This window comes from Poecilia reticulata, chromosome 16 (assembly GCF_904066995.2).
Source record: "Poecilia reticulata chromosome 16, P_reticulata-male-v2, whole genome shotgun sequence".
Taxonomy (NCBI): domain Eukaryota; kingdom Metazoa; phylum Chordata; class Actinopteri; order Cyprinodontiformes; family Poeciliidae; genus Poecilia; species Poecilia reticulata.
The window spans coordinates 32,670,756-32,693,285 of NC_088845.1; the positions used below are offsets into that span (position 1 = coordinate 32,670,756).

General features: G+C 40.0%; 1 protein-coding gene across 4 annotated transcripts in view; it reads left to right on the forward strand.

Moving 5' to 3' along the window:
* Positions 1-22,530, forward strand: part of ascc3 (activating signal cointegrator 1 complex subunit 3) — a 368,031-nt gene that overhangs the window by 253,276 nt on the left and 92,225 nt on the right. For all 4 annotated transcript variants that reach the window (XM_008432857.3, XM_008432855.2, XM_081597178.1 and 1 more), the window contains 3 exons: positions 19,107-19,226; positions 20,050-20,214; positions 20,596-20,682. In XM_008432857.3, coding sequence (XP_008431079.2) covers positions 19,107-19,226; positions 20,050-20,214; positions 20,596-20,682 — 372 coding nt within the window. The remainder of the gene's footprint in view (positions 1-19,106; positions 19,227-20,049; positions 20,215-20,595; positions 20,683-22,530) is intronic.

Below are 22,530 nucleotides of genomic sequence, written 5' to 3' on the forward strand. Positions count from 1 at the left end.
GGCACTAGGTTTGGGCCTGCTTTCATTCCTGGGATTATTTTCTGAATGGTTGTTCTGCATGCTCCTGTGTCACTTAAGAATGTGACTTCTTGTCCTCTGATTATTAAAGTAACTTCTGGTCTATATTTTTCCTGGAAGAATAATTCTTCTAGGTTTAGAATTTCATCTGGTTCTAGTTTTATGTTTGAAGTTTCTTTTTCTAGTCATGCAAAATTTTCTTCTCTAGGTCTCCCTGGCCTGCAATCTTTGGAAATGTGGCCCTCTTTTCCACAGGTCCAACAGACTCTTTGTCCTCCTTGGGACCAGGAATGCCTTCTACAGCTTTCCTTATGTCTTCTTGGGTCCATGTTCTGTAAACCCTGATAATCTGAGGTTGTCTGTTTTGTCCATCACCCTGGCCTGCCAGGGGATTGGATAATTCAATTAGTGGGTATATTTGTACCTCATCACTAGTGCTCTGTAGGACTGGGATAGTGGGTGAACTGGGTGAAAGCAGTCCCCCAACTCCACTCACTAGCCTTTTGGACCAATTTCCTACCGTTCCCTTAGATCGAGTCTGTTTTGGGGTCCCCACTGTGAGACAATACTCTGGTGGCGGCGCAGTGGGCACTCCTCCTCCTACAGCTCCTTCCTCTGGGGCAGGAGGGTTTTGTATTTGTTGCATTAGGGCTGAATAAGGCCCAGAATATTCATTATCTTCCTGTCTGTGAAACATTACTTTTTCTTTTTCCCCTTCCTGTGTCTTTCTTTTTTCTGCTTCCTCTTCTTCCTGCCTTTCTCTCCCTTTCTTTTCTTTTGCTTTCTTTTCACCTTCCTCTCGTTTTCCCGCAATTTGTAGTCAAACTTTTATTTGTTCATAACCTTCTTTTATCATCTTTTTATCATTTCCCTTACATTTTGTCCTTATTTTTTGCTGTAATTCTTTTAAACTCGTGGTACTTAGTTTGTCATTAAAGTCATACTGTTTTATCCAATAACAGAGAGGTTTTAACGCATCCTTATTTATTCTTTCTACTATTTTCCAATCCTTACAAGGGAGATTTTCTAGGATCTTTTGTTTATGTTTGGTTCTCCCCTGTCCCATTTTGAACTAAATTTAGTCCAGTGTGGTTTTAACACCTGGTGTGTTCTAAACACTGGAAAATTTCAACAGGATGGTGATAAATAGATTGTGGTAAAACTCACTTCAACTCAGAGAGCGGAGTTTTCTTGTCTACAAACATCCACAAAATCTCACCATTTGTTTCCCGTTGTTTTGGTATAAAACTGTTTATCTAGTGATAATCAGTTTTCATTTACTCACACACTTTCACACTTTTAAGTAGGACATTCCTGCCCTTCACGGAATTTAACTACCTAGTAGAGGACTCCCGTTGTCCTTTGCGGAATTTAACTAACTATAGAGGACTCCGCCGTCCTTTGCGGAATTTAACTATTTCATAGAGGACTCCGCCGTCCTTTAGCAGGGGACGCCGCCGTCCCACACAGAATTTAACTAACTTAGAGTTAGGGGAGTCTGCCCTCCCGCGGACTTTAACTGCTTTTATTGTACCTGACAGTGCCTAGGATTCTCAGGGTTTAACTTCTTACCAGAGGACGCCGCCGTCCCACACAGAATTTAACTAACTTATAGTTAGAGGAGTCTGCCCTCCCGCGGACTTTAACTGGTTTTATTTTATTTTTATTTTATTTTAATTTTTTATCGTTTTTTATTTTTATTTTTTATTTTCTTTCCCATACATACTGGTTTTTAAATTTGAGTTCTACTCACAGTTTGTCGTGTCTCGGGAATCCGTCAACCCTCGGATCCCAGCCCGCGAGAGACAACCAGTCCCGGAAAGGGTCTTAATGCTGTGGCCACAGACTTATCCTGGATCTCTCTCGCCCGCTGGAATCGTCAGGTATCTTGGACTCCGGCTCGAAGGACCAAGTAAATGTTAGGTCTAAAACCTTACATTTGTTCACCAATCTGCAATAAAGAGACACAGACAAATATGAGCTGTATACTTGCAAGGAGAGTTGCTCGGAGACTGCTCAGTTTACAATCCTCCAACCCAACTCTGAAGCAGTCTCCGCTCTCCAGGCTTTTTATTTAGTTTAGGAACGCCCTAGTTACATGAGGTTCAGTTACTAAAGGGGGTGGGGGAAACACACCAACTGAAACCAATTCAAGCTTGCTTCATATCGCACAATGAACTCCTAACATAATATTCTATAGGAAACGGTCTGAGGGGTCAGAGGGGAAGCGACCCCCTCTGCATTTCTCCTTTTCAGCGCTGTTGCAAATTCACTTGAGGGTGCGATCAATGCTGACAGTTGTCTCCTCCAGTCACGAGCAGTTTGTTGCTGTCAGTTATCTCCTTAAGTCACGCGCAGTCAGTTTCTGTAAAACAGCATAGTCTACACAAGAAATTCTAAATACACACACACTTATAAAGATGAGATAACATATACATTTATTCCAACACCGGACAACATGGATAATCAAACAATTCAGAAATTTCTTAACTCCTTGGATCTTCCATCTATAGGAACAAACCAAAATGACAAGTTAATGGCAGAAATATCAGCTGAGAACGTTGACCTAGGGATATCAAATCTTAAGACCAACAAATCACCAGGCTGTGATGGGGTCCCTCTTGAGTGGTATAAGGCCATGAATGAATCTGTTCTCCCACTACTGAAAGCCTCCTTCAACTACACCCTGGGAGGGGGCGCTCTTCCGCCATCATGGCGAGAGGCGTTTATATCGGTCATACCAAAGGTGGGGAAGGACAAAACGGGTATAGACCAATTAGTGTATTAAATATAGACTACAAACTACATGCTGCAATATTAGCTAAGAGATTAAGTACCCTGATGCCTTTCCTGATAGATGAGGACCAGACAGGTTTCATTGGTAATAGGCAAACGCATGATGGTATAAGAAGGGCCGTTCATGTTATTGATCATATAATTAAAGAAAAATCAAGCACAGTCCTTCTCAGCTTAAATGCCAAGAAGGCAAATGATACTGTAGGGTGGGAGTTTTTGTTTCAAGTAATGAAGAGATTTGGGTTTTGTGATAGATTTATTCAATGTTTAAAAACTATATATTCCTCACCAAAAGTAAGAATTAAAATTAATGGAAACATTACGAGGATGTGGGCAGGGCTGCCCATTAAGCCCACTATTCTTTAATCTTTTTATCGAACCACTGGCTCAGGTTATTAGAGAGGAGGGGGTGACAATAGGGAATGTGACAATAGGGAATGTAGAAAACAATATATGCTTGTGTGCGTATGATGTTTTAGTAGTAATTAAAAACCCTGAATCTGGTATTCCATTGCTTATGAACATCCTGGAAACATATGGCAGACTCTCAGGTTATAAACTCAACATACAAAAAAACCCAAATTTTGACCTTCTATTTTGTTCCGTCAAAACAGTTAATAAATAGTTATCTATTTAATTGGCACCAATTACAAATAGAATATTTGGGTGTTAAACTAACAAAAAATTGGCTCAATTATATGAGGTTAATTACAAACGAATAAATAAGAAAATTTAGCATCTATGATTAAGAACTCAACTGACTATATCAAACAACGATGGGAAAAGGAAGCAAATGTAATAATTTTACTGAGGTCTAGCTGTGGATTTGGAGGAATATTCTATCCACCTCAAATTCTTTAACGTGGCACGATTTCTGCTGGAAGAATCTAATCAGATTTTTTATTACGCCAAACCAGAGATCGAAGCTGGGTGGTTCTCATTTCTCTTGAGGTGTGGTCTCTGCAGACTGCTTTCATATCTTTTGGGACTGTCCACAGTTGAAAACCTTCTCGAAGGATGTTAATCGAGTAATCTATGAAATGCTGGGTATAACTTTAGTCTTTTCATTCCCTGCTATGTACCTTGGAATACTTCCTGAAGGACTCAATAATAAGGACACATACATATGAAGATATTTCTGATTGCAAACAAGAAGGCGATTATTAAATGTTGGCTCCAGCCTAGACCTCCTACTCTGTTGACTTTTACAATACGTCTCCAGAAGGAGAAGGGATAGAGACTTAGGGAAAAATTGGATCATTTTATAACCAAAAGTGTCTAACAGTTGATGTCTGTGATTCTACATCACTCAAACAAACATCTGGGAGTTTTCCTCTGTATTTCTTTTTTGTAACTCCATACAGTGAAATCTCTATAAATTTGTAATGGTCATCAGTATGACTGCCTGCTACCTGCCCTAGCCCTCATGTTCTGATTGTATGTATGTGCACATACATACAATCAGAACTATGTATGTATGTATGTATGTATGTATGTATGTATGTATGTATGTATGTATGTATGTATGTATGTATGTATGTATGTATGTATGTATGTATGTATGTATGTATGTATGTATGTATGTATGTATGTATGTATGTATGTATGTATGTATGTATGTACAGTCATATGAAAAAGTTTGGGCACCCCTATTAATCTTAATCATTTTTATTTGTAAATATTTGGGTGTTTGCAACAGCTGTTTCAGTTTGATACAACACAGTAATATGGACACAGTAATATTTCAGTATTGAAATTAGGTTTATTGGACAAAAAAAAAGTGCAGTACGCATTAACACAAAATTTGACAGGTGCAAAAGTATGGGCACCTCAACAGAAAAGTGACATTAATATTTAGTAGATCCTCGTTTTGCAAAAATAACGGCCTTTAGTCGCTTCCTGTAGCTTTTAATGAGTTCCTGGATCCTGGATGAAGGTATTTTTGAGCATTCCTCTTTACAAAACAATTCCAGTTCAGTTAAGTTTGATGGTCGCCGAGCATGGACAGCCTGCTTCAAATCATCCCAGATGTTCAATGATATTCAGGTCTGGGGACTGGGATGGACATTCCAGAACATTGTAATTGTTCCTCTGCATGAATGCCTGAGTAGATTTGGAGCAGTGTTTTGGATCATTGTCTTGCTAAAATATCCATCCCTGGCTTAACTTCAACTTTGTAACTGATTATTGAACATTATTCTCAGGAATCTGTTGATATTGAGTGGAGTCCATGCGACCTTCAACTTTAACAAGATTCCCAGTGCTGGCACTGCCACACAGCCCCAAAGCATGATGGAACCTCCACCAAATTTTACAGTGGGTAGCAAGTGTTTTTCTTGGAAAGCTGTGTTTTTTTTCCACCATGCATAATGGCATTTTTTTTATGACCAAACAACTCAATCTTTGTTTCATCAGGCCACAGGACCTTATTCCAAAATGAAGCTGGCTTGTCCAAATTTGCTTTTGCATACCTCAAGCGGCTCTGTTTGTGGCGTGCTTGCAGAAACGGCTGCTTTTGCATGACTCTCGCATACAGCTTCTCCTTGTGCAAAGTGCGCTGAATTGTTGAACGATGGACAGTGACACCATCTGCAGCAAGATGATGCTGCAGGTCTTTGGAGGTGGTCTGTGGGTTGTCTTTGACTGTTCACCATTCTTCTTCTCTGCCTCTGATATTTTTCTTGGGCTGCCACTTCTGGGCTTAACAAGAACTGTCCCAGTGGTCTTCCATTTCCTTACTATGTTCCTCACAGTGGAAACTGAGGTTAAATCTCTGAGACAACATTTTGTATCCTTCCCCTAAACAACTATGTTGAACAATCTTTGTTTTCAGATCATTTGAGAGCTGTTTTGAGGGGCCCATGATGCCACTCTTCAGAGGAGATTCAAATAGGAGAACAACTTGGATTTGGCCACATTAAATACCTTTTCTCATGATTGGCTACACCTGGCTATGAAGTTCAAAGCTTAATGAGGTTACCAAACCAATTTTGTGCTTCAGTAAGTCAGTGAAAAGTAGTTAGGAGTATTCAAATCAATAAAATTATAAGGGTACCCAAATTTTGGCACCTGTCAAATTTTGTTTTGATGCATATTGCATATTTTCTGTTAGTACAATAAACCTAATTTCAATACTGAAATATTACTGTGTCCATCAGTTATTAGATATATCAAACTGAAATAGCTGTTGCATCTGGGTTCGATTCCCGGTCCCGGTCTTTCCGCATGGAGTTTGCATGTTCTCCCTGTGCATGCGTGGGTTTTCTCCGGGTACTCCGGTTTCCTCCCACAGTCCAAAATCATGACTGTCAGGTTGATTGGCCTCTCCAAATTGCCCTTGGTGTGAATGTGTGTGTGCATGGTTGTCTGTCCTGTGTGTCTCTGTGTTGCCCTGCAACAGACTGGCGACCTGTCCAGGGTGAACCCCGCCTCTCGCCCGGAACGTTAGCTGGAGATAGGCACTAGCAACCCTCCTGACCCCACTGAGGGACAAGGGTGAAAGAAAATGGATGGATGGATGGATGGATGGATGGATGGATGGATGGATGGATGGATGGATGTTGCAAACACCTAAATATCTAGAAATAAAAATGATTAAAATTAATAGGAGTGCCCAAACTTTTTCATGACTGTACATTGTACATACATACATACAATTGTATGTATGTACAATGTTTGTATGTACAATGTACATACATACAATTGTTAAAATTGTATGTATGTACAATTTTAACAATTGTATGATTTCTTTGAACCTAGTGGTTCCAAGAAATCCATCTTTGTTTGCATGTGTGTTTTTATGCCAAATCTTTATCTAGAAACAATAGGATAATAAATAACACCTTGTATACAGAGAGTGTAAAGAGGTGTGTATGTTTAGCAAAGATGCTTGTGTGAATGGCCTCTGGGGCCAAACGTTTTGAAGCATTTTAAAGGCCTCACTTATCAGTTACAACTGCTGTGTCTCCTCCTTCACTTTGGCAAAGCAAACTCCTGCGTTCTGGCCTATCATTACAAACTTGGATGCAGTTAGGTGTTTTTGCTGGATAATAACAACAAGCATGCGTCCTTCCAGGATTTGAAATGGGCAAATCATGTTAACATCAGGCTTCTAATGGCCCTCACCTGAGCCTCACTGACTCAATCTGTGTTTAAAAATGTAACAGTTTATAAAAGCTCGTATCAATTCTGCCAGGAAAAGTAGAAACATTCACAAAGTGTCTTGGGCTTTATTTTGTTAAGAGACATCTAGTCAAATGTTAGTGCTAGTGTGTTTGAGCTGCTTTTTTCTGGACTGATGTTAACAGCTAGAATGTTTCAAAACAAAAAAACAAACAAAGATATCAAAAATATCAGGCTTCTAAACTTAAGTCCTAAAACCTTTTCTGCCAGATTATATATTTTCTTGACACTTTTTAGTCTATATAAGGAGCAATTGCATTACATTTAAATGCATGAAAGTGTATCATTCGCATTTTTCATTTTCTTTATTTTTTGCAAAAACGGTACTTTCATTATTATTGTTCTTATGAATTTGATGTCAGATATATAGTATCTGTTGTTGTGTGGTGCAATTACAGAGATGCATTTCCTTAAGTTCTTGACAAGGTTTATACACACTGCAGCAGGGATTTTGGACCACTCCTCCATACAGATCTTATCCACATCATTCATGTTTTGGGGCTGTTGCTAGAGTTTTCCCTCTGGAGTTTTCCCTCTCCAAATTCTCTATTGGGTTCAGGTCTGGAGACTGGCTAGGCCATTCCAGGACCTTGAGATGTTTATTACAGAGCCTTTCCTTAGTCGCCCTAGCTGTGTGTTTTGGGTCATTGTTATGCTAGAAGGCTAAGCCAACACCCATCTTCATCTCCTTTACTGGAGAAGGACGGAGGTTGTTTAAGATCACTCGATGCACGGCCCCATCCATCGTTCCCTCAACATGGTGCAGTCATCCTGTTCCTTTTAATAGAAGCATCCCTAAAGAATGATGTGTCCACCTCTATGCTTCATGACTAGGATGGTGTCATTGGAGTTGTACTCATTCTTCTTCCCCTAAAATTGGCAAGTGGAGTTTAAACCAGAAAGCTTTATATTTTTCTTTTCAGACCTTAGGAGACTTCTCTCATTTCTCTTGACCTCATGACCATTGATACCCCATCAGGTGAGATCTTCCAGCTTCTCACCAAGCTGCTTGCCTATTTTTCATCCCTATGGAAGCATATTTCTATCATGGAGGAAAAAGCATTTTCAAGTGCTGTCACGTTATAAAGTGAAAGTTATATTGTACATATGTGATAATTATATTGTATAAACATAACTATATTGTATAAATATGATATAATGTACAAACGTGATAACTATAGTGTCCAAACGTGATACTTACCTCGTATAAATGTGATTATTTCATGTCCAGGAGGTGGCGGTAGTGTGCTTTTCAAGATGGCATAAAGAAGTTTTCCTATGCTTTGTCTAAAACATGGAGAGATACTGATGCTGCTTCGCATTGTGGTAGAAACCATAAATAGAATGCTCACTCTGAGCAGGATCCTAAACAGAATGGGACTGGACAGAAGGAAATGTTAGTCCGATCCTCTAGATGTGGCAGCGTTCCTAACTGACCATCTGGAACGAAGCTGAACTTTGATTCTGATTGCTGCTTCTGATTCGGGAAATGGCTAAAGGGCAATTCCACCTCCTTTTCACTACCTTGAGCGTAGTGAAAATTAACGTAGACACTTCGAACCTGGAATAGATTATGCATATCTGATGTTATTTTGCATGACGGTAATGATCACCTGAAATGTTGTTGGCTGCAGTACCTCAGCTGATCCATTTCTCTAGGAAGCCACAACAGCCAAAAATAATGGCAGACGATCTAGCTACTGTGAAGACAAAAAAAGGAATGACAACGGTTAAAATATTAGCAAATAATGTAAATGTTATAGTTCAGTTCTTATGCGTTCGAGATGCAAAAAGGTTTTTAAACCTCTCATTACTCAAGTTTCATAATTCAAATAAAGGTTTCACAAATCACAAACTAGGTTTGAAATATTCCATGTAGAATAATATAGTGTCCACCTGAAAACAGAATCTGTTCTGTTTTCAACCCTTGTATGTAGAAATGGGGTCCAACCGACCCCACACATGTAAAACTTGTATCATTTGCCACAGTCCTCACACACACAATGTTAAGGCACCAAAGGTAGTGAAAATTAGGTGGGATTTCTGGTGTGACTTCATTGCACTTATTATGTGTTTGGTAATACATTATTCAGTGGTGCTATATCGTGTTCTGAAGAACAAAAAGTGTAGTTTATGAACGCATTGATCTCCCCATGTTTTTTGGCAAAATGTGTAATAAAGTATGTCATGTTCCACTGAGGTTCTGTTGAATCTACACTGAACAAAAATATAAATGCCCCATGTTAAATATTGTTGCCAATGAGCATTTCTTGACATTTTATTGTACAAAAGTAATATTTCTCTTGGTTTGCATATAATTTTTAATCCAAATTGCTTCTCCCCCAAAAAATGAGTAGCTCAGCAAAGCAACCCTGGGAATTTCACCCAAGGAATATTACCTTCTTTTTCAGGCGCACAGGTTCAAATATGCATTTATTTATGACATCTGAGACAGGACTTGGATTCACCAACTAGTTTCGTAAATTCTATTTAAGATACTCTTTTAAAAACACAGTTTTCTATTAAAAAAAGAAAAGAAAAACCACAGTAGCTGAGGTTACATCCCTAAACTTAATAAAATAAAGGAAAATCACTTGTCATGCCCATTGACTAAATTATCACATGAACAATGAGAAGGGCTGCAACATAAAAAAGGGGGTGAAAAACTACTTAAAGGACATAGAAAATACAAGTTTAGGAGGAGACAAAACAGCAGCGATCCAGGGATGGGGGAGATCTATGAAAATTAATTAGTCACCATTTCCATCAAACTGCAATAAACTGGAGCTGACAATGACTTAATTGCTTACCTGCCTATCCACGCAAACGTGCACATACACACTCGCAGGAAGAGGGAGAGGAGAGCAATGCATTAGCATTCACCACCAGATGATCAAAACAACATACACCACACTTTCTGTTGTCAACAATTTTATTGAGGGATCAGACCTGGACAATGAAACATCAGCAATACAAATTTGTCCTTGTTTTTCCTTATGTGAACATAAAACATAAGAAAGACAATACGAAAAACAAAACAGAAATGACATAAGCAAAAACACTCCCGTGACCCACCCCCCTCCCTTTCCCTAGCACTTGTATCTTATCACACCGAGGCTCAGATCAAATCCTCTTCAAATAGAGTTATCAATATATTGCCGAAAGGGTTGCCAAGTTTTATTAAATTGCTTTAAATGATTTGCTAATGAGAACCGTAATCTTTCCAAATGAGAGCCTTGCCAGTTCCTCAAGCCACAACTTAACGGATGGAATCTCTGCTTTTTGTGCCAATATCTTACCCCTCTTCATAGGATTATTTAAACCTTTAACATTCCATGCGACCAAAGTAACTTGTCCCCCCTTCTTTGTGTTACATCAACCTGCATAACTCAGATTAGAATGAGAAAGAGTATAGAATTCCTGACAAGTGTGATAGAAATTATTATGCATGGTATCTAAGTCCCAGCCCACCCTCTCGAACAAAATGCTTACTGTCTTGCCTATACTAAGAAGACCCTGCAAAGTAAGGCGTGACCCCTCTAAGGAAGTTATAAAGAAAAAATAAACGAATTAAATTAAGAGTAACACTCAAACAACCAAGACACATTAACCTACTCAACTAACAACTTCCCTTACTTTTGACTCCTAATTAGAAGTTGAAAAAGGCTCTGCAAAAATATACAGTTCGAGCACCAACCTGACACACGAACAGTTGCAGGGAAACGGTCTGAAAAACATGTCAGGTTATGTAAGCTGCCTATTTGTAGATATCAGACCACCCTAGATTGTCAACAATATTCAAGGCAGCTAATTATTTAAGCAACACGAGAGTTCTAAATATTATATAAACTTAACTGGTTAAACATCACAGAACAGTCTAGGCATCAAGTACCACCAGAACCCAGTCACTCCACGACTGCATCAGGCGTCCGCCGCGGGTCGCCTACATATTTTCCCCGCCGCCAAAGTGGAGCTCTGCGAATCTCTGGACTTCTTTCGCGTGTGAGAACATTGTTTCTGTTCCTCTGAAAGTCACTCTCAGCTTAGCAGGATATAAAAGTCCATACCGAACTCCCGGCTTGTCCCGAAGAAGTGCTCTGACACCGTTAAATTACAATCTGTATATTTTGACGTCGACCTTCCTTCAAGATCTATGTGTTTTTCTGTTAGCTGATTCATTTCTGTGCATAGACGTTTTATCTCTGACTGTAGCGCGGTTCCTTTGTCTGCTAACTGTGTGGCCGCTCGCTCGAGCTCAACAATGGATGCGCCATGTTGGTCGCTGGACGTTTTCAGAACGTGAATGGCATTTTGAGTCTTGGTCTTAAGGTTGAGGAGTTCTCCTCTGAAAGTGGTGGACACTTCTTCGATGCGAGTATCTATTGTCTGGCAAATTTCGAACTTGGTGACTTGTAGTTCTGTGCGAAGAGAGTTCATAGCCTCTAGGATGGTAGCATTAGCCATCAGATAGCTAACTTCAGGCGAGTACGGGGTGGCTGGGCCTGGCTCTCTTGATTTCTTGTCCTTGTTGGCATACCGCCAACAAGGACAAGATTTGCTGTCATCCTGTCCTGATGCAGTTAGTTAAAGTCCGGACTGTTCTCACTCACAGCCTGTTGTAAGACTGCCTAAATGCCAAGCTAGTGATAAATATATTTAGAAATTTGCAGGAGCTCTAGGGAAACGCTGCCTACTTCTCCATCACTCACTAGCCTCTGCACCACACTTTCTGATCTGTCACTGATTTATAGCCAGAACTCATAGGACGTGAGCCACACAGCGGGAGCACGAGGAGGACATGTGTCAGCTTCTCTTACGCCCACTTTGCCCAACCGAAACCTCTTTACCTGGAAACGTTGCATAGAAATGTGTATTTCTATAACACTGCATTCTACACAAAGAAATGTTGGGAGGTGTTAGACAAATGAACATTTTTGATAACGGCACAGAGGACTGGACAACATATGTGGAGCGAGTTGAACAGTACTCTCTGGCTAACAAAGCAGAGGATGAGAGGAAAGTCGCTGTGTTATTGAGCATGATGGGAGTGAAAACTTATAACTTGCTGTGCAGCCTCATCACATTGGCCAAACCAGCAGACAAAAGTTTCAAAGAGACCACAGAGGTTCTCCAAAAACATTTACAACTTTAGAGGGGTCGCGCCTTACTTTGCAGGTTCTTCTTAGTATAGGCAAGACAGTAAGCATTTTGTTCGAGAGGGTGGGCTGGTCATAGCCAAACAATTCAGATTTCATAAGCGAAATCAGTTAAAAACCGAGTCCACATCGGCGTACATCACGGAGCTTCAGTGGCTGTCTGTTCGGGGAGAGGCTGTCAGATGCGCTGAGAGAACGTTTGGTCTGCGGGCTACACAAAGAAAGCATGCAGAAACGACTCCTCACAGAGGATAATCTTACGTTGCATCGTGGGTTAGAAATTGCTATATCTATGGAAACTGGAACAAAAGATGCAGAAGAGCTACAGGGAGAATGTATGGTGCTGTGTTCTGTAAATAAAAGGCGTGCGCAGCTTGATTATAAATTACAAACCTGCTACAGATGCAGCAAAAAGTCACATGATGCTAATTGCTGGTTCAAGAATAAAGAATGTCTCCAAGGCAACAACAAGGGACATATACAGAAAATGTGCAGCTCAAAACAACATAAGAAAAACAAATGTGGAAAAAAGACAGGAAACTACCTGAAGTAAATGAGAAGGACTCAAATTCTTCCCAGGAGAACTTGGCAGGCCTTGAGCTCCACACAATACAAGACAAGGAGAAAGATAAGGATGCAATATTACTCACACCTGAAGTACAAGGGGTTAAGTTAAAGATGGAACTGGATACTGGGTCAGCCCTCTCACTGATTTCGTATGAAGATTATAGAAGTTTCCAAATCTGAAACTACAACACACTTCAGCAAAACTAAAAACATACACAGGTGAAAGAATAACTCCCTTGGGAAAAGTGAAAGTGGAATATGAGAAAAATAATTGCAACCTTGAACTTTGTTCTGAAAAATGGAGGTGTCCCATTATAATGGAGGTGATGTGACTGGTTGAAACTAGGGTTGTTGTAAACGATTATTTTAGTAATCGAGTAATCTATAGATTTTTCTTACGATTAATCGAGTAATCGGATAAAACAATTATGAAATAAAATATTGGTAAATCTTCCATAACACCAGTGTTACTATCGGATATCAACATCAGTCTATTTTTTCAACATTTGAGCTTCCCTACCAGTTACTTTTTTGTAGACCGGGGGAGCAATACGGGATATTTACGGCTCCTCCGTTCAGAAACTGTTCCGCCTCCCGTTTGTTCAGACCGGGATGATATAAGTTTATTGTGCGGTTCGTCCGTAAAGCTGCACTTACCCTGTAAGCATCAACCCTCAGCCGCCCGCCGTGTTCAGTCTCTCCGCTCACCTGTAGAAATCCTCCTCAGCTTCTTCACGCCGTTCAACCAGCAGCTCCGGAGCAGAAAGGCTGCCAAACTCTCGGCATCGCGCCGGTCACTTTAAGGATGTTTATTGGTCCCACAAAAACGATGAAAACCCGGAATTATCAATCAGTAAAATCCCCGCGGGCCGAACTTGAAGGTTGGACGTTATGCCGCTAACACGTAGCTTCCGTCAACAACTCAGAGGTGGAAGTCAGAGCTCCGCTCAATGCAAATAATGTTCCGGCTGAAACACGGTGCGCTAAATGATAAAACATAAATTAACGAAGCTTCGAGGCAGGTCAATTTTCCTCGAGGAATTTTAATAATCGAGGTACTCGAATCACTCGAGGAATCGTTTCAGCCCTAGTTGAAACACATCCGCCTCAACTGGAAAGAAATAAAGTCCATGGGATTGGCACCACACCTGAGTGCAAATTCTGTGAAGGAAAAACTGAAACAGATACTCGAGAAGCATGTCCCGGTGTTCAAAGAAGGAATTGGCACTCTAAAAAATATTAAAGCACAGATCATATTGGAAGACAACGCAAAACCCAGATTTCACAAGGCATTTCCTATACCATGATGTACGGCACAAAGTCGGAAGTAGAGCTACAATGCTTGGAAGAGCAAGGAATACTCACTAAGGTGGAATGGTCAGACTGGGCTACACCAACAGTGTCATTGAGCAAGAAGATAGGTGACAGTGTGAGAGTCGGTGGAGTACTGGGTTCACTGTAAGGTTTCAGTGAACCCAGTACTCCGCATAGGTTAGTATCCACTTCCGCGGGTAGAAGACATATTCACAGCAGTGGCAGGTGGCAAACACGTTTTAAAAATCAACCTTGCCCAAGCTTATCTACAGATGTAAGTAGAAGAGACATCCAAGAAATATCTAGTTATAAATACTCACAAAGGCCTATTCCAGTACAACCGACTGGTATTTGGCATCGCCAGTGCTCCAGCAGTATGGCAACATGCCATGGATCAGATTTTGCAGGGCATTCCAGACACACAATGTTTTCTGGATGACATTATCATCACAGGTGTCGATGAAGAAACCTATTTAGCTAACCTAGCAGCAGTCCTGGCCAGGCTAGAAAAGTATGGTCTGAGAGCAAACAAAAACAAATGTGTTCTTCAAATATGCCATTGAGTATTGTAGACAACAGATTGACAGGCATGGAGTCCGCAAAACCAACGACAAAGTTGATGCAGTCTTGAAGGCACCAGAGCCTAAAAATGTTAGTGAGCTACCCTCCTTCTTGGGCTTAATTAATAACTGTCACAAGTTTCTACCGAACCTGTCAATAATTCTGCACCCACTACACATGCTACTGCAACACAATGTCAAATGGAACTGCACAAAAGTCTGTGAAGACATTTAATAGTGTTAAGCATCTCAATGCATCAGATGAAGTGTTAACACTTTCTCTGCTTTCTCTCTTGCTTAATTCATGTAAAGCACTTTGACTTGCCTTGTTGCTGAAAATGTGCTATATAAATAAAATTACCTTACCATACCATGACCCAAATCTTCCCCTTCGTCTTCCAAGTGTTGCCTCTCCATACGGCATCAGTGCTGTGCTATCTTACAAAATGCCAGATGGAGTGGAATGACCAATCGCTTTTGCCTCAAGGTCCCTAAATGCAGCCATGCATTACCATGTGCAGATAGACAGAAGCACTAAGTCTGGTGTGGGGAGTGAAGAAGTTCAATCAATATTTATATGGAAGACACTTCACCCGGATCACAGACAATGCCGTCCGCTAGTGCCCATCTTTAACCCTCAGAAAGGTGGGTTTAACCTTCCTACCATGGCTGCAGCACAGTTACAGAAATGGGCTTTGTTAAATGGCTCACACACCTACAACATTGAATTTAAAGGGACAAAGCTCAGGGGCACCGTATCCACCTTATTCTTAGCTCCCATGAGGCTTCGCGTGATTTATGGGCGCGACTTCCGGTGCAAACCAGAGCCGCCATTTGTTTACATGTTAGCAACTTGCTAACCGGCTTTCGTCAGATGTTTTAGGCTATAAAATATGTGGGAACACCAGCTGTCTCAGCTTAAATGTGGTAATATTGTTTTACTGCTACCAACAGCTATTGTGGGGAGGAATGGCGACTTGAAGAAATGGCCACAAATAACCCGCACTAGCATTTTTAGCAACTTCACTGACTCAGTTGCTTCAGATGCAGATATGCAGGTATTCTTCCGTTTGCTTTTTGTCCACACAATGAAATGAACACACAAAGCATTTTGGGTTCTCTCTTCAAGTTTAGGATTTTTAGCCAAATTCTTTTTGTTTCCTTATCTGTTGGTAGGTGATGAAAACTACTGCTTTTGTTTTTGGAGCACATTCAAAACACACTTGCTGCAGCCACAAACTAAACTTGGTCTGATTATTATAGTACAGCCACGAACATCACAAAACAGTTACCTGAGCTCTGCAAGGGCATCTTACGACCCTTTCCAGTGGCAAGTTGCTCTCTTTAACAGGTTAATGTGTGATTCGGTTCAGGTTTAGTCCAGTGGGGAGATTATCTGTATTACACTCTAAAGCGCAGCAGCAGAGGTAATTTCTCTGTTGATTTGCAGCAACATTCAGCAATGGAGAAACTTGAGGTTCTGGTTCTGATGGACTATATAAACCCACATATTTTATTTTGTCCTATAAAAAATTATTGCTGGCCCAAACATAATGATCAAGATCATGAACTTTATTATTTCTTAAATTCAAACGAAAAATCAAATTCGCATCCCACCAATATTATGTAGTCCTGTTGTTTTAAACTGTCAGCGCAAAGCTGGTCAGAACTCCGTCGTCTCCTTTTCTCTTCTTTATTACTGTCTGTTCTTCAGTGAAACGAGCTGCTAGCAGCGCTGCTAACTCACGGTCATTCCATTACAAAACTTAACGATCATGTTCCTGTCACTCCCTGTGATTAAACTCGCAATTATGATCCTCTGTACTGAGCAGCTCTCTGATAGCAGTCTGTAAACAAGTTTTACTAAATATTGTATTATAACAAAAAAAAGAGATGTAACTTGTATCATGAATATAGATTAGCAAAAAACCCTATAATTTACAGTAAAATACTGCTACTTCCGGTGAGCGCCGGAAGTAAGACTGATAGGTATTTTTCCACAACCTACGTAAAATGAACCACAGACAACTTGAGTTTTACCAAGCTTTCTTGAAAGGAGAAGACGCAGCAGACCGCTCCAGCGAGCTGCCCACTGCGCATTCTGAAAACCTTCAGTTAGAGCTCGTCTTTTATTTTCAGAGAAGGGAGGGATAGACAGAAGAGACAAGTTATCAACAAGTTCTACACACACAAGGTCATCTCGTCTTTTTCCTCGGGAGCGATTTCTCTCAAGGGCGGGTTATCAGTGTGAGAAAGTCTTCAATACAGCAGTCAAAAGTTTTAACACAGACAGTGAGAGGCCAACACTTCTAAATGAAAATCACAATAATCTATAATAGTCTATAATAATACAAGACTGCTATGGTAAGACCAATAAGCTATACACATGTAAAAATAACAGATATTTCCAACTAAGATCCATAATCGTTTCTACAGTAAACCTCCCAGAAATAAGGTGGATCTGGGTTTCAGATGACATAGCACCAATGTCACCCAATGCAGATGGAGGGCAGGAAGTAAATGCAGCCCATTTATTTCTGTTGACCCAGCATCAAAATGCCTAAAGTCTGTGTCCTGTACGGTTGTTCCAACCGTTCTAATAGAGAGAAAGATTAACTTTATTTTCGTGTATCGAAGGTAGTTGGTCACAAGGGAGTTCATTTTAAAAAAACTTACAGAAAAAAAGAGGAGAAAAGTGGATCAACAATCTACAGCTAAAAACAAGAGGTGCAGAAACTAACAATGCCAGAGTTTGGAGCGCCGACTTTTTAACAGGTAACGATCGCATCGTTTGAACTGTATTTTCAGATATTTTATTGGACAGTTACTTAGAAAGACAGTAACTGTCCAATAAGTTACTGTTAGAGAGTGCTACTAACAACATTAGCACTCTCAGAGTGCTAATGTTGTTAGTAGTTAGCTCAGTGCCGAGTCAGCAACAAAAAATATGTTTATTCAGTGGTACTTTCATGCTAAAAAAAGAAAAAAGCTAAATAAATTTAATATAACCTACGCATCCACAAAGTCACAGTGAGCTGTGACTATTCCTCCACATGGTTCGTGTCTGGACACAAACTATATTTGTGGCCAGACACGAACATGGGGGTTTTTGCAGATTGCTGCCAATGGTTGACCTACATTGGACCTGAATCCAGTGCACTACAACGACTCAACATTAACATACAACTCCAGCATGAATTTGGGTTTACAGAAGCTAAATAAATTATTTACCAGGAGATTCAAGCTCATAAAAATAACATGGGTTAGTTTGTTGTTAGTGATAGCATTGTTATCATAGACTAATTACTTAAAATAGCACAACTCACTACTCACCCGGCAGAAACAAGTCGACAGTCATTTAATGCTTCTTTTGATCCTAAATGCTTGACCCAACCTAAAACTAAATGATTGCATTCTCCAATCCTGATTCCTGGTGGCGCCCCTGATGGCAGTTTAGTAGTCTTATGGGATGAGGGATGAAGCTGTTATGGAATCTGGCTATTCTGGTTTTGAAGCTGCTGAACATTTTCACAGAGGACAGCAGGGAGAACAAACCATGCTGAGGTTGGAAGGGATCTTTTATAATCGCCCGAACCCTGGACAGGCAGCGACTATGAGCGGAGTCAAGGATGGCTGTCCTCACCACTCTCTCCGCACGTTGCCAGTCAGAGGTATTAGATGCTCCAAACCAGACAGAGATACTGCTGGTCAGTATATTCTCTCCTGTCCCTTTATAGAAAGTGGTGAGAATGGGAGCGGGGGTGGGGGGAGGGTGTGCTCTTCTCATCCGACGTAAAAAATGCAAATGTTGCTGAGCTTTCTTCACCAGGCCAGAGGTTTGGAGGTACCAGGTCAAAGTATCCCCAAGAATTTAATGTTCCTGACCTGGTCCATTGCGGCATCGTTGATGAATGAAACGTAAATCAACATTTTGATGTGTAACGACGGCCCTGACAATTGTTGACTGTGTGTTCTACAACTGTGTATTTTTGTGTGTTGTTGAAATGTGCTACACAAATAAACTTGATTGATTAATTTATTGATTGATTCATAAAGAAAAACTTGTAGGGCTGTAAGAGCCGGGATTCTTACTGGTTGATAGCATATTAAATAATAAAATGCAAATTAATTACTAAGGTACTCCCTCAAGATTACCCATAATAATTATTATAGACTTCTAAATACTTTGCAAGTGGAAAAACCTGCAAAATTGTCAGTGTATCAAATACTTGTTCCCCCATGGTGATAAAGTAACAATTTGCCATTTTGTTGTAAAATCTGTTTCTCACACATAGTGCAAATGTTGCATTGTCTGTTGAAACTAACACTGTAACCTCAGATGTTTGCTACTTCTATGGTTGAACTTCAAATGTTCTGTTTAGTTTACATGGAATAAAAATAGAAAGAATTGAATGTTTATGACTGCGTTTTCATTAACCATCCAGATGATGGCGACAGAGACCACTGGTGGGGATGTGAGGCTGTGATTTTCCTTTTTGCTCCTGTCCTGCAGATCGCTCTGGGTACTGTGACCAATGTGGAGGAGGCTGTGAAGTGGCTCAGTTACACATATCTATATGTCCGAATGAGGGCCAACCCACTGGTGTACGGCATCAACCACAAAACCTTTCAGGTTGGTGAAGTCTTTGTTGCTCCTCTTGGCAAAGGCCTCCCAGGATAATTTATTACTTTTAATATATAGAAGATGAAGCTGGCAACAGAAACATGTTTTTGTCAGTTTGAACAGCTCTCTGCTAGAGTTTAGGTCATATCTAAATTATCCAACCCGACCCAACTCAAGCCTGTAGGCATTGTGTCTGAGCCCGATCCAACCCAACTGACTTAAATTTAGGCTTGAGCCTAAAGTAAACTCGACATATGATTGTAATTCCGAATTTACTGATTTTGTTTTTAAGACCACAATTTAACAGTGTAACTCCTGCTGTTTTAAGCTTTTGCTTACCATCTTCCAGCTCCATATTGTCACTTTTTATAACCGCAAGGTGAACCATGTACATATCTTCTGGGATGTGTTATTGATAGGATCCTATCTCCACTGCTGCTTAAGCAGGGCTTCGTATGCATGCAGTGTTATTTCCTCATCCGGTTAAATCCATCTAATTTTTGTTTTTACAAAATAATACATAGATTACAGTAATTTTATATCAAACATTCTCATTTGTTTTTCTCTCTGATATTGCAGGCTTTATTAAACACACCACAGAAGTCCAACCCGGACCTACCATCTAGTTAATTCTGGCTGGGTTGGACTCGGGCCATAAATCAAAACTCTATTCCCTGCTAAGTCAGCTGTAAAGTTGCTCAAAATATAACAGCTGATGAAGATACAATTAATCTCTTAGGATCCCTCTAAATGGTTAAGCATTCACTTAATGTTAGTAATTGAAAATATTTCAGTCCTACATAACCGGACAAGAAATGCATTTGTACCTCAGATGGATCCAGCTTTGGAGCTGCACAGGAAGGAACTTGTGGTGGAGTCTGGCCGGAAGCTGGACAAGGCCAGGATGATCCGTTTTGATGAACGCACCTGCTACTTCGCCTCTACAGACCTGGGCAGGACAGCCAGCCACTTCTATATCAGATATAATACCATTGAGGTAGACCCAGTTTTTAGTAGTTTTTAGTGTCTTTTGGATGTTTAGTCAAGTCAAGTTTATTTGTATAGCACATTTCAGCAGCAAGGCAGTTCAAAGTGCTTTAGATCATAAAAGCATCACATAGTCACCAATTATGAAACAAGCAAAAATCATGGCATTTTGACAAAAAGGGGTAAAAGATCTAAATCATTAAACAACTACACATCAAATATGTTGATTAATGTTCCACTTGCCACTATTCAAAGGTTTAGGTTTACTGTGGAAAGCTGATGCATCAAACTGAAATTACTGCCAGCTTCTTTGACCCTAAATGTAATATACATCCTGAAAGACATGATGTAACTCCTCTAACCTACATTTCCACTTTCTTTATGCATGAAGACATTCAACGAACTTTTTAACTCACAGAAGACTGAAGCAGACATCCTAAGTATTGTGTCCAAGGCAGAGGAGTTTGATCAGTTGAAGGTAGGAGGATTGATGCTGAGCTAACTGTCCATTTTTATGTTATAATTTGGAAATAAGGGGTGTTACTGACTTGACCCAAAAATTGCAAACCAAGATAAGCCAATAATATTTTTATATAACAAGGGTGTAAATCCCATCTCATTATTGGGGGGGACTATTAACAGGAAAATTTCTTAAGAGCAATTTTGGGGGGTCGGCGAAGTTCCATTGAAATGTAACGTAAAATGTGGTTTAAAAAGTTTTTAAACCACATTCAAGCTGCAGGACCAAAGATGAATAGTAATGCACATCAAACATGTTTTATTCTCAGTAAGCAGCCTGCAGAGAAGTAAAACTAAAATTCAAATGTTACTTAGACACGAGTTTTGTTCAGTCTGACTGTTCTAATCTCTGCTCCACCTTTGCAAAAATTTAAGGTTCTAAATGCAAAAGCTTTAATGAGTAACTCCTCTTAATAAAATTCCTCATAAACATTGATTTATTGAAATGGTTCCCAATACAAGTTATGACCTATTTAACTTATAACTTTATTAAGCTGCTTTATTTTTAAGCCTCTTTTAGTTTTGTCATGTCCTGGGTGACTGAGAATAAATAAGTAGATAGAAATGAATATCTGGGGAGTATCATAATTTCAACGTAACACTTAAAGCACGAGAGTTTATGTAGAAAAATATTCTGATTTTATTTTGTGGTTTTAAAGGCCCTGCGTTGAAGACGGTGAGAAATAAAGACAGCTTTCTTTCTGTTTTTCTATCTGTTCTCTCTTCTGTTCTCGGCTCCCACACAGAGCTGGTAAACTTTCTCAGCCCCTCATCCACTTTCAAACTCTTCTAATTAGCTAAAACTTGAAGAGTTGAATATAAATGAGATGTTTGCTACCTTTAACAAAAAAGCTTACGTCTATGAAAGCAGTGTAGCAGTTTTGCTAATACGGCAGCTTATCATGATTCAGTCAAAGTAATGAAATAACAAACTGCAGTCTGATTTTTATTGTTAACGTGTTTCTTCCCACTGAGCAGGGAAAGTAAATAAAATGTTTACATGTCTTTTGCTTTAAGTATTTACTTACTGGAGGAGGTTTTATTTGTGATGCAGAACTACAGCAACAGCAAGCTACTTCAGCGGCTCTGACCAGCCTTTGCCGTTAGCGCCATTGTCATGGATACGTAGACGCCTCATGAAGCATTGAGTTGTACCTAACAGCATCCGCCATCTTCTATGTGGCAGCAGAGCAATCGGAGCTCCTTAAGTCTTGGGCTGTGTGGACTTGTTTCAACCGTTTTACGAAACAAACTGGATTCATTGGCATTACCTTTCACAGGTAAGGATGAAAGATCAGAATTACTTGACTTTGCAGCCAGAAATTCGCTTCTAAACAACTGAAAAATATTTCCTGTGTAGTTAAATTGGCCCGAAGTAACTGCTGATTGTTAGCATAGCAGCTAACGTTTTCATACTGTTTTCTAATGAGAGAGAGCTGATGAAAAACCGCTGTTAGAGGAGAAGTTCATTAAAAACCAGGGGATTTTGTGAGGAAAGATCAGTCAGGATCAGAGCTGGAGCTGCTGGTCTTCAGTCTCTGTTTCACAGCTCAGCTTCACCATGTCGGTATTTAGCTATGTTAAAAAGATGCTACGAGTCAGCCTCAGCATGCTGAAAATGTCTTTTTTCTGAATGTGAAAGAAACATATATGTATTTTCTATTACACTTTTGGATAATTTCTCTTTTATCTTTGGCTTTAGCCTGTGAACCAGGACGTCTCAGAAGTCATTGGAGTTCTCAAAGTGTGACCAGCAGACTGAAGCCCTGCCTGTGGCCAGTGTTCCTAGTATAATAAATAAATGTTT